This window comes from Zalophus californianus, chromosome 17, assembly GCF_009762305.2.
Source record: "Zalophus californianus isolate mZalCal1 chromosome 17, mZalCal1.pri.v2, whole genome shotgun sequence".
NCBI lineage: Eukaryota > Metazoa > Chordata > Mammalia > Carnivora > Otariidae > Zalophus > Zalophus californianus.
In genome coordinates this window covers 43,635,060-43,652,618 of record NC_045611.1, presented here as the reverse complement: position 1 = coordinate 43,652,618, position 17,559 = coordinate 43,635,060, and the positions used below count along the sequence as shown (strand labels likewise).

Genomic DNA, 17,559 nt, shown 5'->3' with positions numbered 1-17,559 from the left:
AACAGTGTATATTCATATGTTTGAAGATGTTTGGCTTCCATCCCTGTCCCTTTTACCTTATTCTCTTCTCAACTATCTCAAAGTGGCAGACATTATCCTTAATACTTCAATATGCATCCTCTAAGAATAATCTCCCACCTAAACACAATGCCATTATCCCAGCAAAGACATTTAACAAAGACACAGTATAATATTCTCTAACATACGTTTCCCATTCCCAATTTTCAAATTTCCCGTTGTCCCCAAAACGTACTTTCACTGAAAAAAATTCCATGGTTCAATCAAGACCCACCTTGCATTTGTCATGTCTCTTTTAATCTAAAGCAGTCCCCACCTGAGCCCCATTGACCTTTTGAAGAATAGTCTAGTTGTTTCGTATATGGACCCCCAACTTGTATTTCACCCAGTATGTCTTTGGAAGAGAATTCAAAAGTGGGATTGGTTAGGCAAAGAGTAAATGCGTATGTAGCTTTGCTGGAGATTGTCCCATAGGTGTTCCACGTTGCCTGTCCACTGATGCACCAAGTGTTGTTTTCCCACAGCCTTGTCAACGGTGAGCTTCCAAAATTTTGGGTTTCGTTTTTTGCAGTCTGATAGGTGGAAAATGTATCAAAGTAGGATTTTAATTTGCTTTTATTATATCAAATTGGAGGATATTTTCTAAGAATTGTCCATTTAACTTTGCCAACTTTTCTATGGACTTTGAATTTTTCTTTTCCACTTTGACGTACACACGTGTGCGTGTGCACACACACACATCCCTTTATGCAGATTGCAAATTCCGCCCCCTAATTTATCATTTTTTATTTTGCTTTTTTTTGCCATGCAAAAAGTTCTTTAAAAATTTTTATTTATTTAGAGTGTGTGCAAGCAGGGGGAGGGGCAGAGGGAGAGGGAGAAAGAGAATCCGAAACAGACTGCGCTGAGCAGGAGCTCAAGGCGGGGCTCAGTCCTACAAACCCAAGATCATGACTCGAGTGGAAACCAAGAGTCAGCCACTCAACTGACTGAGCCACCCAGGCACCCTGCAAAAGCTTGTTTTTACGTTCTCATCAATAATTCCCCTACTGCATCTGGATTTTGAATCATATTTAGGAAAGTCTGCCCAATTTCTGGTTTATAGAGAACTTCACCTTCATGGAGCTCACATTCTGTTTGGAGGACAACAAAGGATAAATAAAATAGAACACAAAGTATGTTAAAAGATGTACTATGGAGAAAAATTAAGCAGGGAGGCGGGACAAGGACCCCCATGTTCAGTCTTGGCTAGGAGCCAAGATGAAGAAAGGAGGGGAACACTGAGGTGGCACATAGGAAAGGAGATATGGTAAAGACATAAAGATGTCAAATCTCCCTCATTTGTAAACTTACTGCAAACCCAGCAAAACTCCCATCCGTGTTTGTATTTTTTCTGGAACCAGGCAGGTTGGGTATAAAGTTCATTTGGGAGAAAAAATTAGCAAGAAGAGACAGGGAAACCTTGAGAAATTAGAGCAAGACAGCAACCAGACATTTCAGATACTAAAACAGAAAACCTTTATAATTAGAACACTGTGGGGATGGCATATGAGTCAGACACAATAGACTTGGAGAGAATCCAGATACAGCCTGGTTAATCATGGACATTTAGCATATGAAGAGGTGGCATCTCAAATCACCTGAAGTTTTACTTTATATAGGTGGGTAAGGTTTTACTTTATAAGCTGAGGAATAATTCACGGTGAAGTGCACAGACCTAAGACTACAGCTAGATGAGTTCTGACACCTATCCCTACTGCCTTCAACATGTAATCCGTTTCCAACTCTAGAAAGTTCCCCTGTCTCCTCCCAACCAATGCTCTGAGGATTTTAAGAAATACTATTGGGGTATATGTAAAATAAGACAAAATTGGATCCACTTGGATAAATTCCAAATGACTTCAGAGATTTTTTTTTTTTTAAAGATTTTATTTATTTGAGAGAGAGCAAGAGAGAGAGCAAGAGAGCACATGACAGGGAGGAGGGTCAGAGGGAGAAGCAGTCTCCCTGCCGAGCAGGGAGCCCGATGCGGGACTCGGTCCCGGGACTCCAGGATCATGACCTGAGCCGAAGGCAGTCGCTTAACCGACTGAGCCACCCAGGCGCCCCGACTTCAGAGATTTAAATACAAAAAAGGAAACTACGTAAAAACTAGAAGACCTCCCCGACCCCGCCCGCTGAACACCCCCACCTCCTCAACCCTCTCACTGGCATTTTGAGCTCAGGGCCATTGCCTGAGCTCTAGCCTCCTTCCCACTCCAGCCCCACTCCAGCCCTCCTCAGATGCCCACGTGCGTCCCTCTCATTACCTTTACAGGGTGTGTGTAGCCTTCTATCTAAAGTTGCACCTCCTACATCCTGCTTTATTTTTCTCCAGAGCCGTTATCTTCCAACATACTACATATTTTGCTCACTTAACTTGTCAGGGGTCTGCTTCCCTGTCCTAGAACAACTTCCTGAAGGCTGGGACTTTTGTCCATTTTGTTCAGTGCTGGATCCTTAGTGTTTAGAGCAGGTGCTCAATGACTTTTTGCTGAGGGTGAGAGTGATGAGAGGAGTTTCAGGGGGACCTAGGGTGGGGTCCAGAGCACCCTGTTCTCTTGGCTTTGATGGATGAAAGGACAGGTCCCAGGCAGTTGGGAAGGACAGAAATGCCTGTGAGGAGGACAGCAAGGTGGGTGGAGACAATGGGTTGACACATCCAGGTGATACTCTCTTCCCAAGGTCTCATGGAGGGGAGAATATGAAGCTCCTGACTCCTGTTTGAGGCCCGTTTTCATCTGCACAGCTGCTGCAGGGCACCTTGGGCCTGGACCCAGCGCAGCCGCCACTGGGGCAGGGACAGGCCCTGGCAGAGCTCCTCAGACAGGGCGGCTTGGCCTGGCTGCTCCCACCTGGGGAAGGGAAGCGTCACAGGAAGGCTTGGACCTCTAGACACTCGGCCTCCCCGCCAACACCATGGCCTGCTTGTCACCAGCTGCCCTCCCTCCGCCGCCCGAGTTCTCCCCGCTCCACCCAGCTCAGCACCCTGCCCTGCCATCATATGCCCCCTCACCAGTCCTCCACAACCCCCTGTAGCTTGGGGATTCGCTCCAGTGCTTTTTTCAGCAGGTCCTCCAGCTGCTTCAGAGCCTGCCCCAGATTGTCTTTCTGCTCCTTCTCCCAGGATGCCCGGATCTGCAGCAGCTCTGCAGGTGAGAAACCCAGGAGGCAGTGTTGAGTCCTCAGGCTCCCTGGTGCCTCATGGCCAGTAAGTCCCCAAGTCTCCAGTCACCTCGTCGTGACCTCAGCATCTCTCCCAAACCTCTCCCTCCTCCCAGGTCTTCATCTCGGGGGCAAGCCCACCATCCCCCAGGCCTCATCCTGGACACCTTCCTCCCTCCTCGACAGACTATCAGTCTCCTTGGCAAATCCTTCCCCTTCTTCCCCTCTTCCCTACTTGTCCCCCAGCCTCCCTCCTAGGCTCCAGGCCTCAGCCTCCCATTCTGGTCCATTCTCTACATGGCAGCCAGAGTGATCTTTCTAAAGCATAAACCTGATCCTTTCTCTCTCCTACATGGAACGCTCCAAGGCTCCCCAGTGCCCCCAAGACAGAGTCTGAGCTCCTCAGCCTAGTACTTGAAAGTTTGCGTTATGTGGCCTCTGCTTACTACCAAAACCTCGCCTATCCCTCTGGGCCCACTCAAGACACCATCTTTCCTCCTGGAAGCCCTTCCCAGTGTTCCCCACCCCAAGGCTTCCTCTTCAGACTGCTACAGCCCTTCACTCCAGCAGTGTTTCCCCCTGGAGACATGACTGGGTCTAGTCCCTCTCCACAGGCCCCAAACAGGTCCATCTCAGAGCAAGTACAGATCAGCAGTGCAGTCAGAGCCCCTGGGCCTGAATCCTGGCTCCATTCCATCCTTGCCTCTGACCTCAGGCATGACACTTGCCCTTTCTGCAGCCACTCCTGCAGTCGGGTGTAACACGGGGCAGGGGGCAGACTGGAGCATGCTGGAGTGGGACCTACAAGGCTTGCTGACAGGTTGAAGGTCGGGGGGCGGGGCGGCAGTTAGGGTGCTGGGAGGAAATAAGAATGATTCCTGGCTTGCCGGCCTTAGTAAGGAGAGTGGGGTCATTTATTGAGGGAAGGAAACGAGGCTAAAGAAAAACAAACCTGCTTTTCAGAACAGAGGGAACTATGTTCTGTTACATGTTAAAGCCCAAGATACCCATGAGGTGGGATGATGCTGTGTCATGTCTTGGGCTGTTTCCACACATAGCTCCCTGCGCATTGGAGAGGGGAAGGCAGGAGCCGAAAACTCAAAGGCTCAAATATGGTCTCTTCCTGCTTTGCTGATGGCGCCCCAAGTCATTTCTCATCAATACACCTCTCCTACCTATTTATCCTTTGATTCTGGGCTCTTTGCTTCTGCCACTGGGATCCCTGGGGATGGGCAGCTCCGGCCTCTCTCCCCATTGAGCTCTCGGGGCCAGTGGCTGGTAGGTGCCCAGCAAGTCCTTCCTGAGGGAATCTAGTAATGAACAACTTTGCTGAGTTTCAGTTTCTTCATCTGTAAGTTGGGTCTTAATAATCCCTACCTTGGGGGGCACCTGGGTGGCTTAGTCGGTTAAGCATCTGGCTCTTGATTTTGGTTCAGGGCATGATCTGAGGGCTGTGAGGCTGAGCCCCGTGTTGGCCTCTGTGCTGGGCATGGAGCCTGCTTAAGATTCTCTCTCTCCCCCTCTCCTCCTCCCTGCTCCTCCCTCTCTCTCAAAAACAACAACAACAACAACAACAACAAAACGTCCTACCCTCATCGTAAGGACCGAAAGAGACTGCACACGTGCAGGCAAAAATGATCGTAATCACACCAGAGACACTTAGCGCTTACTGAATGCTGTGCGTTGTTCAGTGCCCTGTTTGGGTAACTGGACTGAGTCTTCCCAGCAACTCTGTAAGGTACTATGATTATGCTTACACCACTGAGGAGGAAACGGAGGCACTGGGAGATCGCAAAGCAGGGAAGAGGTAGGGCTGAGAGGAGTTTAACTCCACAGCCTAGCTTGCCTTTTTAAAAAAATGAATTAATTTGTTTGTTTGACGGAGAGAGACAGCAAGAGAGGGAACACAAGCAGGGGGAGTGGGAGAGGGAGAAGCAGGCCTCCCGCGGAGCAGGGAGCCCGATGCGGGGCTTGATTCCAGGACCCTGGGATCATGACCTGAGCTGAAGGCAGACGCTTAACGACTGACCACCCAGGTGCCCCACAGCCTAGCCTTTAACTACTCACATATCCTACTGGATGGTGATATGTGAGTACTTGGCAATTTAATGGGCAGGATCACCTGGTTAGGAGTACAGACACATGTCAGACTGCCAGATTAAAGGTCAGATTTAAATCCTAGCTCTCCTACCTGGGCAGCCAGCAAGGCCTCCCATCTTAGTTCCTGCCTCTGTAAAAGGGACAAATGGCAGCACTAACCCCATGGGGCTGCTGTGCAGATGAAACCAGTGAGCATGCTTAAAGCACTAGGTGCACAGTAGGCACTGTGCCAGCAATGGGCGTTTGGGATTTTTTTCTGGAGGCTGATGGCCCTGGGAATGGGCAGGGATGCCGGTTGTGAAGGCAGGGCAGGCCTTACCTTGGGTGGATGGTCCTGGTGGCAGGCTGGTCTTCATGTGGCGCAGATCCCAGCACCGGAGACTCCGCTGGTCCTGGAGGAATAGAAGGTCCTGACGAAGAGAGGCGGCCTTTGGGAGGAGCAGTTCCGGAGCCTGGAGGGAGGGGGAAGGATGGTCACTTTGGGCGGGAGGAGGGGTGGGAAGACAGGTCCTAGGGAACAGGCACTCACCTTTCCTGCAGGCAGCCCCAGTGTGTGGCTCAGCACTATGAGGCTGGAGCCCCTCGGGGATGCAGGATGCAGCTGGTGGATGGATGGCAGGACCGTAGGCAGGGGCTGCAATCTGGAGGGATAGTCCAGGTTGGGTGGGGTACTTGGAGGGAGGCTTGGATTCCAGAGGTTCTGGGGGCTTAGAGGTGGCCTCAGGAGGCCCAGGAACTTGGAGGTGGGTCTGGGGACCAGGATTCCAGAGTGGGACTGAGACCTGAGGGTGAGGTCTGGCAGCTTGGGAACATTGGAGGCCTGGGATTATTTTTTTGGCGTGGAATCAGGGAGTGATAGTCACCCATGGGAGGGGATTTAGGGGGTGGCTCCAGTCTTACCCTCCGGGGCTGTGCCGAAGCAGGGTGCCCAACATAAGGTGGGGCAGATGCCGGGCTTCCTCCTCTAGACAGCGAAGCAGCTCCTGGCTCTCTGGTGCCACCGCCTCAGATGTGGGGACCAGTTTTCGCTGAACCAGAGCCAGCACCTGTGGGGGAGGAAAGGGGTGGGAGGGGCAGCCTGGAGCCAACTGGCCCCATCTCTAGGAGCCCCAGCCCTACCCAAACCTTGCCCCAACTTCTCTCTCACCTCTGCAGGGCTCCGGCACAGGCGTGTCTTGCTGGCTGAGTTGCCCTTGATGAGAAGGCGGACCTGTTCCTGTGTCTCCTCCTGGGCAACAATGAGGCCACCGAGATGGGCGCCTTTTACTTCCCACCTCCCACCTCCCAGCCTCTGGCCCTGCCCTCCCCTTTGTACAGGTCCTGCTTCCTCTTGGGAGACTCACCCTGGGCCTCTCCTCACCACCAGAGGCCCAGTTTTAGATCTTAAGGCTCCCAGCCTCTCTCTGGCCCTCCATCAGGCACTGCCACTTCCCCCAAGGCCGGCCTCTCACCACCAGCTGGCGCCAGTGCAGGATCCGTTGCTGTTTGGCCTGTAGCTCCTGCAGCATAAGCTGCCGCTGCCCAGCCACCTCCTCCAGCTCCTGGCTCTGGGCACGTAGGGCCTTGAGCTCTGCCCACAGGCCACAGCCCCGGAGCCCCAGCATCAAGGCCTGCCTGGGGCACAGCAGAAGAGAACCAGGGAGAGGAAGATGACTAAGACTCCTAGCGGAGGAGGGAGATCAGATCTGTAAGGATGCACAAGGAGCCACAAACACAGGGGGACAAACCAGGAGAGCGGGGAGGCAGAGCTGGGAGCCACAGGGGCAGAAGAAGTCTAGTATTCTGAGACCTCTGGGAAAGAGATGGCCTAGAGGCCTCTGGTGAGGGAGCCCCCTCACCTCTCACTGGATCCCGGCGCACATTTCTTCACCTCCTCCATCAGGCCTTGGAGGCGCTGGGTCAGGATTTGATGCTCCTTCAGAAGGGGGCCCCGCTGGGCAACCAGCACACCCACGGCCCTCCAGCCCTCCTGGGGCAGGAGTACAAAGTCAGGGTGGGCATCATCCCTGGGGGTGAGGGGATCAAGCAGGCCTCGGGATGGGAAGGGGATGAGGGGATGGAGTCCTGGGAAGGATGCCTGGGGGTCACCTGGATGAGATGCACCATGGATGGCAGGGCCTGGCTGGAGTCTGACTGGTCTGGTGCCTGGGACCTGGGGGTGGGGTAAAACCGCTGAGGGAGGAGCCCTCTCCCCTTGCCTGGGCTCTTGGGGGTGGCCAATGTCAGCCCACCTGCCAGACTGGTCACTGGGTTTCAGTTCCACTCCCATCAGCAGGTGCGCCTGGTCCTGAGTCTGTTCCGGCTTACCCATCCACCTGCCCCGCCCCGCCCTTAGGAGCACTCCACTCCATACCTGGTTATCTCCGTATCTCGGAGCCCATCCGGACTGCACAGGGACCGAATCTCTGCCTCCCGCTCTGCAGCCAAGTGCTCCAAGGAGGCCAGGACATGGCCCGGAGGGTGGTTTGTCAGCAGTGTCTGGTGGGGGGAAGGGTGAAGCAGGGCCAGATGGGGGGCAGTGCTCTGAGCTGGGATCCATGGTGATGAGGTAGGGATCAAGAGTTAGGTCCTGGCACCCTGAGGTTTGCTCATGGGGCAGAAGGTGTGGTCCCCCTCACCTCCACTGAGCTAAGCCAGTGCTGGTAGGAAGCTCCAAAGTAGTCATCTCGAGGGGTTCTGTGGGATTGGGGAAGGGGACAGAGATTGTTACAAGACACATCAACTCTCCCTCTACTGATCACCACTACCCTATAAGGTGGGGGGCTATCACTGTCCCCATTTCAAGGATGAGGAAACCAAGTCTATCTATGCCTGCTAGACTTCAGTTCCCCGCTTACACCAACTAGCTGGCCTTAGAGCCTTTCACACGTGCTCTTTGTCTAGAATACTGTCTTAACCTTTCACCCTGGCTAAGCCTCCTCACCGGGGAACCTGTCCTCCCTGACTCCTTAGGTGAGGAAGGTGTCTCCTCTGAGTACCTGGAGTCTCTCAGACTTCCCCACCCCCAACAGCCCTAACCACCCTGGTTGCCACTGTCTGTGGTAGATTTGTCTCTTCCTTGTCCTAGCCTGGGAGCCCTGTCTGGGTAAGGCCTGGGGCTGATGTAGTCCAGAGGCTGAGTGTCTGAGGAATTAACAGAAAGTAACTCCCCCCTCAAAGCCCAGGTTCTTGGCAGGGTCTGTGGAGCTTGGATGACACTCACGGGATGCTGCCTCCCTTGGCCTGAGGAATTAGGAGTTTCTGCAAGAACTGGGTCCGGAGGGTGCAGGCTGTTCGGACATCACCCTGCAAAGAAGAGGATGGGGCATGAAGGGAACCCACGGGTCCACCTGATCTGGCTCCCCACTCCTTTCCCCACAGCCCAGGACTCTTACCAGGACCACAGGCTCCAGGCCCAGGGCTGCTGATGTCAAGGGTCCAAAGGTTATATCTACTTTGGCCTTCCTGGAGAGAGAAGCAGAGTTGGGGTGGGAGTCCCCGGGAAAAGGGAGCCAGAACAGATGTCTGTGTCTCCTCCTGCTATAAGGCTAGTCACTGAGCCTGGATCTCAGGGGCCACCTCTAAAATCAGGCCACTGACATTTCCTGGCTGTATTAGCTTCCTCACTGGCCTCTGCTCTTGGCCCCTGCAGTCTGTTTTCCATCTAGTAGTCAATGATCCTGTTAAAACCTCAGACAGATCATGTCACCTTGCTGCCTAAAACCCTCGAAAACAATGTGATGTTTTCCCATCACACTCAGAATAGTAACAATGGGTATTAGGTATCCTCTAAGCACTCTGCATGATTTAACTCAATTGTCATACCTACCCTATAAAGGAGGTTTAATATTATCCCCATTCCATAGAGCTTACGCACTGAGGCACAAAGAAGCCAAGTAGTTTGCCCACGGTCACAGAGCTGTAAGTGGCCAGGCTAAGGCATGAACCCAGGCTTTGAGTAAAATTCTGACGCCTCCATGGCACTCTGTCCACCTCTCTGACGTCACCTCCTCGTGCCCTCCCGTTTGCCTGTGTAACTGAAGCTAAACTGGCCTCCTGGCTGTCCTTCCCATATGCCAAACTCGGCACCTCTGCTCTTGCTATCCCTCACCATGGAGATTCCTCCCCCAACTCAAATGTTACCTCCTCAGAGAGGCCTTCTCTGACCATCCGCCCTGGAGTAGCATCTCCTTCGCCCTTACTATCATATCACCTTTTTATCATAGCACTTATCTCTCCCTGCAATTATACTAGTTTATCATCTGGCTCCTCTGCATAAGAGTGTAAAAGCTCCAGGAGGGCAGGGACTTGTCCCTTATTTACTGTTCTTTCCCCAGAACATACCCTAGACATACAGTTGGCACCATTCTAAGCACTGGATATATAAGTGGCTGAGATGAGAAAACTTTCTGACCTCACAGACTTTAAATCCTAAGGAGTGGAGCTCAGAATTTTGGAACCCAAGAAGGGTCAGGGTGGAGCACTGAGGTCTCTAAGAAAAATGTCTGCCCGCCCTGCCTGGTGAAGGCTGGTCCCTGGGCACCTGAGGCCCACCTCTCTATGTCCTGCAGACGCCTCAGCTGATTCTGCAGCTGCTGCATGGGATCTTGCAGCCCACGCTGCTGTCTTCGCATGGCCCCAGCTTGGGCCCGGAGGAGGAGAGCACGGCGCTGGGTGTCTTGAATGCTCTGAAGGGCTTGCTCCAGGGCCATGTCTGGAGGAGAAACACGTGGCTATCAGCCATTCCCCTACCCCCACTCTGTTGCTCATCTTCCCAGCCCCATAAGTCACCCTGAGCCTCGGTCTCTTGCTCCATCAGCTCCAGACTCTGGTCTAACTCCTGGATCTCTGCCCGCAGGCGAGCAACAGTGGCTTCCAGCTCCAGCTTCCGACGGGCCTGGCGAGATCAGGTACAGAGTCAGATACATGGCCTGGCTTGGGTCTTGGCCTGGCCTGGCCTGGCCTGACTGCTCTTTGTGGAGCACTGGTCTCCTTGCCTGCACAGGTAGATGACAGAGGGTTTATCGTAAGCAGTTTCTGTGTCTGATTCTCTAGGCCTAGAAGAACACTAGGGTACCATCTGGCCTCCTCCTTCCTCCTGGGATTGCCTCCCCTACCCTCCTAAATTGTTTCCTGTCTCTGACTGATGACACTACACCTCTGCCCCAGTTCTCACCTCCCCACTAAGCCCCACATCTAGGGGTCCCAAGGTCTTCTGGAAGCCTCCCCCTAGATGTCACCAGGGCCCCCTGCACATAATAGGTCCTACAATGGCCTCAGTCTATCTCCCAAACCAGTCCCTTCTCCCATCCCCCCTCATCAGGTTGGATGCCTCATATCCATGTCCCCTCAACACCCAGCTCATGCCTGTCTCCCCTGGACTGTAAGCCCTGTGAGTGTGGGGATCAGGGCTGTCTTGTGACCCAGTGTCCCCAGCATCCCCTAGCACAAGGCTGGGCCTAGAGCAGAAATCTACAAGTCCTCTTTTTGGATGAAAGAAAATCTTGTAACACATGCTTCTCACCTCTGGACTGTCCTGGTGGCCATACCTGAGGAAACGACAGGGGATGACAGGGACTGTCAGAGTTAGGGGATGACAGGGACTTCCAGGGGGATGACAGGAGGTGTGAGGCTGTGGGTGAAAACACAGCTGGATGGGACTAGGGGAAATAGGAAGGAAGAGCTTTTAGAACCAGTTACCAGAGTAGGTTTCCCCGGATCTTCTTGACACTCCTACAGTGGAGAGGCAGAAGGAAGAGGTGTTACTGTGGGGCTTGCCTGTGTCCCCTCCCGTCACAGCCTCCCTCATGTGGCTCACCTCTGGCTGTGCACATGCCGCAAAACATAGGCCCAGATGTCAGCCCCCTGGCCCAGACACAGTCTGTGGGGAGAGTGTGTAAAGGTATGCCTTGGGTATCACACAGGGTGGATCATCCTTATTCGCAGGGTGTTCATGGTGGGTAAAGTCTTCACCAGGGAATTCTCACTTCTGGGGGGAAAGAGGGTCCCTACTCTCTGGGGTGAGATATTCCCTCCTGGGGAGTTCTCGGTCACTGAATTGTGGGCTTCTCACTGGGTGTAGGGACATTCTCATTCCCTGGTGGGGTGATTCCTTTCTCCTGGGACAGGGCTATCTCTAGTCACTTCCAGAGGAGGGGTGGGAAGTATACTGCCAGGAAGTGCTCTCATTACCAGATGTGGGTCATCACTCCTATAGATTCAACCTCCGATGGGGTGGTCTTTGGTGACTCGAGTCTCTGCACTGGTTAGGGTGGGTGGGGGTGGTAGGGTGTTGCAGAGACAGTCTCACTCCAAAGATCTTACTTCCACACAGGAAGGGGGCTTCGTTAACTCTCAGAGGATCCTCACTGGTGCCTCGGCCGGCCCTCACTCTGGGCGGTCTCACGGGGTAGGGGGTGGGAGTGTGGGGGTCACCGCCCGGGGGGGGTCTTCACTCAACCCCGGATCCTCCTCCTGGATATACTACTGGGTGTATGTGGGGGGCCGCCCTTAAGGGTCATTCTCACTGAGGCAGAGGAAGGCGGGTCTTCAGTGAGGGGTGGGGTTCTCACCCCCGGAGACTATCTCCAGGGTTGGGAGTGCTTACACTCAGAGCGTCCCTCACCTGCGCAGCGTCGACTCCGGGGCTTGGGCTGCGACGGGCGCCCCCATCTCTTCCGTCGCCCAGCAACCCAGTTCCCGCGCTTCCTGCATTAACTCCATGATAACGCGGAGCGGCTTCCCGCACCCTCTTCAAGTGTGGCGCCCGCCTCTGACGTCACGAGCGCGCCGGCAGTGACGCCATCGCTTGCCAGGCGGACTGGGGCCTCGCCGTTCCCTAGCGCCGCTGAGCCGCCCAGTGTCTCTCGCTCTTCCGGGGTGGGTCGCTTTGAGTGAAGATGAAAGGCGTGTGGAGAAACGGTGAGGCCCGTTCGCTTTCCTCGTCCTCCCGCTCACCACCAAGTGTCCCCTAAGAGGCAGAAGGTCCCAAATGCCTCCCTTGATTTTCTTGACAAAATGGGACTTTCATCCTAGGAAGCCAGGTACGGAGATGCCAGACTTACTGCTCTTTGATTTCAGAAACAGGGTGTTTCAGGCCTGAGTGAGGGATAGGGGGCCGATAGCATGACCCTGGTATCTCCCCGGCATGCATTCTTCCAAGGATTCGTTCGTCTTTACCATTCCATAGCATTCGTGATCCGACCCTACCCCGGGGACACCGCGGTGGACGAGACAGCCCCCCCAGTCTCCATGCTACGGAGCTCAGGTTCAGTGGGGGACTTAGACACATCACCATCATCAGGTAGGGATGGTAGAAAATACGCAGCAGGAGCGGGTTAGTTTGGGACACAGGGAATGTGAAGGGTCTGTGGGCTGCCCCAGAAAGCACTGGATGCTGGGCCAGGAATTGTGGAGAGCTCACTCAGCCTCAGACAGGGCCCTGAGAAATGGCAACATTCAGGGACATTTCACTGAACATGCTTGCCTAGGTCACCATGCTGTCCTCAGTGTCTAGTTCAAAGCCTGACTCTAAGTAGTTAGTCAAAAAAACACATGATGGGAGAAGTGGTGGGGTGAGAATAAAACTGGGGACTGAGGGAGGGGGGTGGAGCAGGATGAGGTATGCGGGTGGAGGGCAATGGTGGGCCATATAAGGCTGTGGAGCCGAGAGGAGACAACTGAGTGAGTGGGTCAGGAGATTGATTGGCTGTAGGGGCGGGGTGTCCAGCCTGAGGTCCAGGGCTCTGCGCTGGGAATTAGGTGGAACAGACCTTGAAATGTGGATGTGAGAAAAGGGACAATTTTGGGGGAGATGCTGATAACAATGTGGGGCCCTGTGGGTGTGAGGAGTCAAAGGGACATCCAAGGGTTGGCTGAGTCTCTGGCCCAGGGACAAAGGGACCATGGGATCACCATTAAGATACCAAATTTGGGGGAGAAGCTGAGTTCAGCTTCAAGTGTTTCATAAGGGCTGAGAAGCAGAAGAGGATGCCAAGGGCTGATGTAATCCAGGTGGGTTTCCTGGAAGAAAGAGCAGCTGGTACTCCACAGTGCCTAATTCTCAAAAGGTGCCATTTCGCTCAAACATTGCTATCCTTCTGCCTTTTGTGCGGTGTTTTGCTATTAAAAAACAAAATCAATTAGACAGCATGTCTGCCATTGGGCTTTGAGCCTTTCAAGGGGCTTTAAAAAGTACTGGCTGTTAAGAGAATGAAAAGACAAATCACGGACTGGCAGAAATATTTGCAAAACACATACCTGATGATGGACTTGTATGTAAAATATACAAAGAACTCTTAAAACCCAACCATAAGAAAACAAAGAATCTACTTAAAAATGGACAAAACTAATGAACAGATATCTCACTGAAGAAGATGTACAGGTGGCAAATAAGCATGAAAAGTTGCTAACCATCATGTCATTAGGGAATTGCAAATTCAAACAACAATGGTATGTCTCAACACACCTATTAGAATGTCCAAAATCCAAAAAAAATGACACCAAATGCTGTTGAGGCTGTGGAACAACAGGAACTCTCCTTCTTTGCTGGTGGGAATGCAAAATGATACAGCTGCTTTGGAAGACAATCTGAAAAGGCAATAGACTCTATGATCACAAATATATGGCATTCTAGAAAAGGCCGAACTGTAGAGACCAGTAAAAAGATCCGTGGTTGCCAGAGGATCATGAGGTGGGGGGTAGGGATGGAAAGGTGAAACTATTTCGTATGATGCTGTAATGGTGGATACATCACATTATGCATTTATAAAAAGCCAGAGAACTGTACAACACAGAGTGAGCCTTAATGTAAAGTATGGATTCTAGATAGTAATAATGTTTCACTGTTGGCCATCAATTGTAACAAAGGTACCATACTCCTGCAAGGTGGTATTAATAGGGGAAAATGTGTGTGGAAGGACAGGAAGTATATGGGAATTTTCTTTACTTTTTGTGTAACTTGCTGTAAGCATTAAGCTGTTCATGAAAAATAAAGTCTATTAAAAAATAATGGTTGAAAGTTGGAATATTATTTAATGAAACATCTATAACCATAACCTAATGACAACTAATCAGATGCACCTTGACTGAAGCTATAACATAAAAGGATTCTTAGGGCGCCTGCATGGCTCAGTCGTTAAGCGTCTGCCTTCGGCTCAGGTCATGGTCCCAGGGTCCTGGGATCGAGCCCCACATCGGGCTCTCTGTTCGGCGTGAAGCCTGCTTCTCCCTCCCCCACTCCCCCTGCTTGTGTTCCCTCTCTTGCTGTGTCTCTCTCTGTCAAATAAATAAATAAAATCTTAAAAAAAAAAATAAAAGGATCTGTATGTTTTGGAAGAAAGGCTAAAGCCAAATAAGAGATGGCTACTACCAGTTGTCCCTCCAACTCTTAAAAAAAAAAAAAAAAAAAGGCCACGCAGACGTTATTAGACACATGCATTCCAGGTGCCTCTGCTCTCCCCAGCAGCCACTGACGGATCTTCTCACCACTCTCCTCCAGTCTCTGTGCTGTGGCTTTGTAATGTATCAGCTTGAGCAGGCTGAATGAACTGTAGCTTAGAATTACCTTCTCCATGTGCTTTCAGTTAGGATGCACCAATAGAGATTCTCGGGCAGGATTTGGAGGCAGAGGTGAAACAGCTGCCATTTTGTAGATCACACAGGCTGTCGCTGGCTGGCTGCTGGCTCATCAGGTTTGCATCAGGGCAGGGGCAGCAGCGGGCCAGCAATTGTTCCACCTGTTCCTGCATCTTTGTCTCAACTGCTCCAACTCCTGGGCTGGGTGTGTCTTTGGCTCCATGATGAAGGATGCCAGCTTCTCCCTTGGACGCTCTTACCACCAAGGGCAGAGGCCAGCTTGTACCAGCTTGTCCTAGCTTCACCCCACTTTATATCTGTCTTCCCTTCCGAACTGCCTGTCCTGTGCACTTCGAGTGCCAGCATCAGACACTGAGACCACAATGTTGGGAACCGCTTCATAACTCCAACTGCATAAGTTTAAATCCCAGTTCATCTGTCTGTCTATCTAATCTATCTATCTATCTATCTATTTATCTATCTATCTATCTATCTATCTGATCAATCTATCTAATCTAATCTAATCTATCTATCTATCTATCTATCTATCTATCTATCTATCTATCTATCTATCTATCTATCTATCTATCATCTACCCTAGTGGTTCAGCCTCTCAGATGGAACCCTGATCCACTCTGCAAGCAGGAACTCTTGGTGTCTGTGGAGTTACTGTTAACCTCAAGCTGCTGTTCCTGGAGGAAGTTGGAGTGACTCTCCTCTTCCTCTCCTACATAAGAAGAGGATGTTTTCTTCTCCATTCCCCAAAAGGTTGATGCAAAAATGTGAGATTGGCATCTTACAGAAAGAAGTGGAAGTCATATTTGTACTCCCCACCCTGTTCAGTCTGTTCAATATACAAATGACAAAATGATTATCATCCCCAAACTGAGATAGTTAACCCGTGTTCTGCTCCTGATCCCTGTTTGACAAGCTTCAGGCTCTCACATTAATGCCTGTAATTTGCTGCTTATAAGGTGTTCAAGGACCAGCATCCTCCAGGGGCTTGTTAGAAATGCAGAATCCCTTGCCCCTCCACTCCTGGACTTATTGAATCAAAACATGCGTTTTGACCAAATCTGTCAGGGATTTGTATGCATATTAAAGCTTAAGTGCCATCTACAGGACATTACTTTGGGGGGATAAAACCTTTATTAGCATGAATACCCAGAGATGGATTCTTATCATTGGCTTCTTGGATATACAGTTGTAAAATTTGTGATGACTATGCGGCACATTTTAGACCGTCCTGTCTCTAATTTCCTCATAACAGTTGGCCTTTTTATGACAGTGTCAACTGAAACGTCAACTGGGCCAGCTGAGAGACCCAGAAGGTGAGTCTTAGAAAGTGAAGAGCTGGAAAGGTTCGGCAGAAGTCACTAAGGTCACTGAAACACCCAAAGCAAGAGCTCTGTACCAAGTGTGTCCACACATACTGAGTAAAAGTATGAAGTACACACAGGGTTGATATACAGCAACATGAGTTTGGTGGTTTCTTTCAGGGATGGAGGGAAGAAGGAACAGAGAAGGGGGAGGGGTTTAATTTGCATCTACAACATTTTATTTCTTTTTCAGAAAGAGACACAGCAAGAGAAGGGACACAAGCAGGGGCAGAGGGAGAGGGAGAACCGGACTCCCCGCTGACTTGGTGCAAGTAGGAAAATGTTTACATCTGTGAAATGTGGGTGGCATGTGGGGTTCTGTTAGACTTGTTTCGAACAGTCTGTAGATTTGAAACCATTATCTAAATTAAGAAATTAAAAGTTAAAAAAAAGTGGGGGGGGGAACATTCTAGGTGTCCTGTGGGTGGTGAATCAGAGGAGGAGACAGGCCAGGGCAGGGAACTGGGGCAGGTGATGACAGAGTCGAGGCTTAGCAGGGGCTGGTGGGAGAGATGATCAGGCTGAGTGGAAGACACTTATCCATAGGCCAAGCCCTTTCCAGAGAGGAAAGCAGTGTTCTCATTGGGACATTACCTGTCAAGGCTCCCTCCCTCCCACCTCTGGGATTGTCTTCCTGCTGTGCCCTCTACCTCCATCACCCTTCTTCATTATCTTCAATGGCTACCTCCTCCTCATTTTTTAGGTCTTATCTCAGATGTGCCCTCCTATGCAAGCCTTCTCTGACTGCCCCCCCCACGCCCACCCAGGTTGGTTGGATTAACTTCTCTGGATTCTCATGGTTGAGCCCAGTTGATGATGACAAATCCCAAAAACCCAAGGTAGTGTTTTTCCTCCCAAACAAGAAATAATCTTGGCTCGTGTGATTTAGAAAGTGTCCTGGTTTATCCTGATTCAGGTGAGGTCTGATCCAGCAGCTCAAACACTGGAGGGCAATTTTATTATGAGCAAAGGCTCTGCAGCCTGACTCATTGGGTTTGAATCCTCATTCCATCATTCAGGCTAAATGATCTAGGGCAAGTCTCTCAATCTCTGCAGCCTCAGTTTCCTCATTTATGAATTAAGGACAAAAATAATACCTGATTTTTAGTGTTGTTGTGGGGTCTAAATGAGACAATATGCATAAGCTCCTTGAACAGTGCCTGCACACAGTTGAATGCTCAGTGACTATCATGATGGTGGTGATGATGATGGTGGTGATGTCACTGGGGACCCAGTTTCTGGCTCCCCTTCCTAGCGCTTGCTTCTTTTTTGGCTCCTCTTTCATCCTAGAAGTTCCAGGCTC

The 17,559-nt window shown here is 51.3% G+C and overlaps 1 protein-coding gene across 1 annotated transcript; it reads right to left on the bottom strand.

Annotated features, from left to right (window-relative positions):
- Positions 1-2,029: 2,029 nt before the first annotated feature.
- Positions 2,030-12,077, bottom strand: HAUS5 (HAUS augmin like complex subunit 5). The gene is made up of 19 exons (XM_027617760.2): positions 11,927-12,077; positions 11,120-11,182; positions 11,002-11,034; positions 10,826-10,850; positions 10,093-10,198; positions 9,856-10,015; positions 8,697-8,766; positions 8,525-8,607; positions 7,941-7,998; positions 7,676-7,800; positions 7,411-7,474; positions 7,161-7,291; positions 6,774-6,936; positions 6,470-6,550; positions 6,223-6,368; positions 5,852-5,963; positions 5,642-5,774; positions 3,074-3,206; positions 2,030-2,912 (listed from the first exon to the last, which is right to left on the bottom strand). Exons 1-19 carry the CDS (start codon positions 12,022-12,024, stop codon positions 2,795-2,797), a joined length of 1,902 nt encoding a protein of 633 aa, XP_027473561.1. The 5' UTR covers positions 12,025-12,077; the 3' UTR covers positions 2,030-2,794.
- Positions 12,078-17,559: the final 5,482 nt, after the last annotated feature.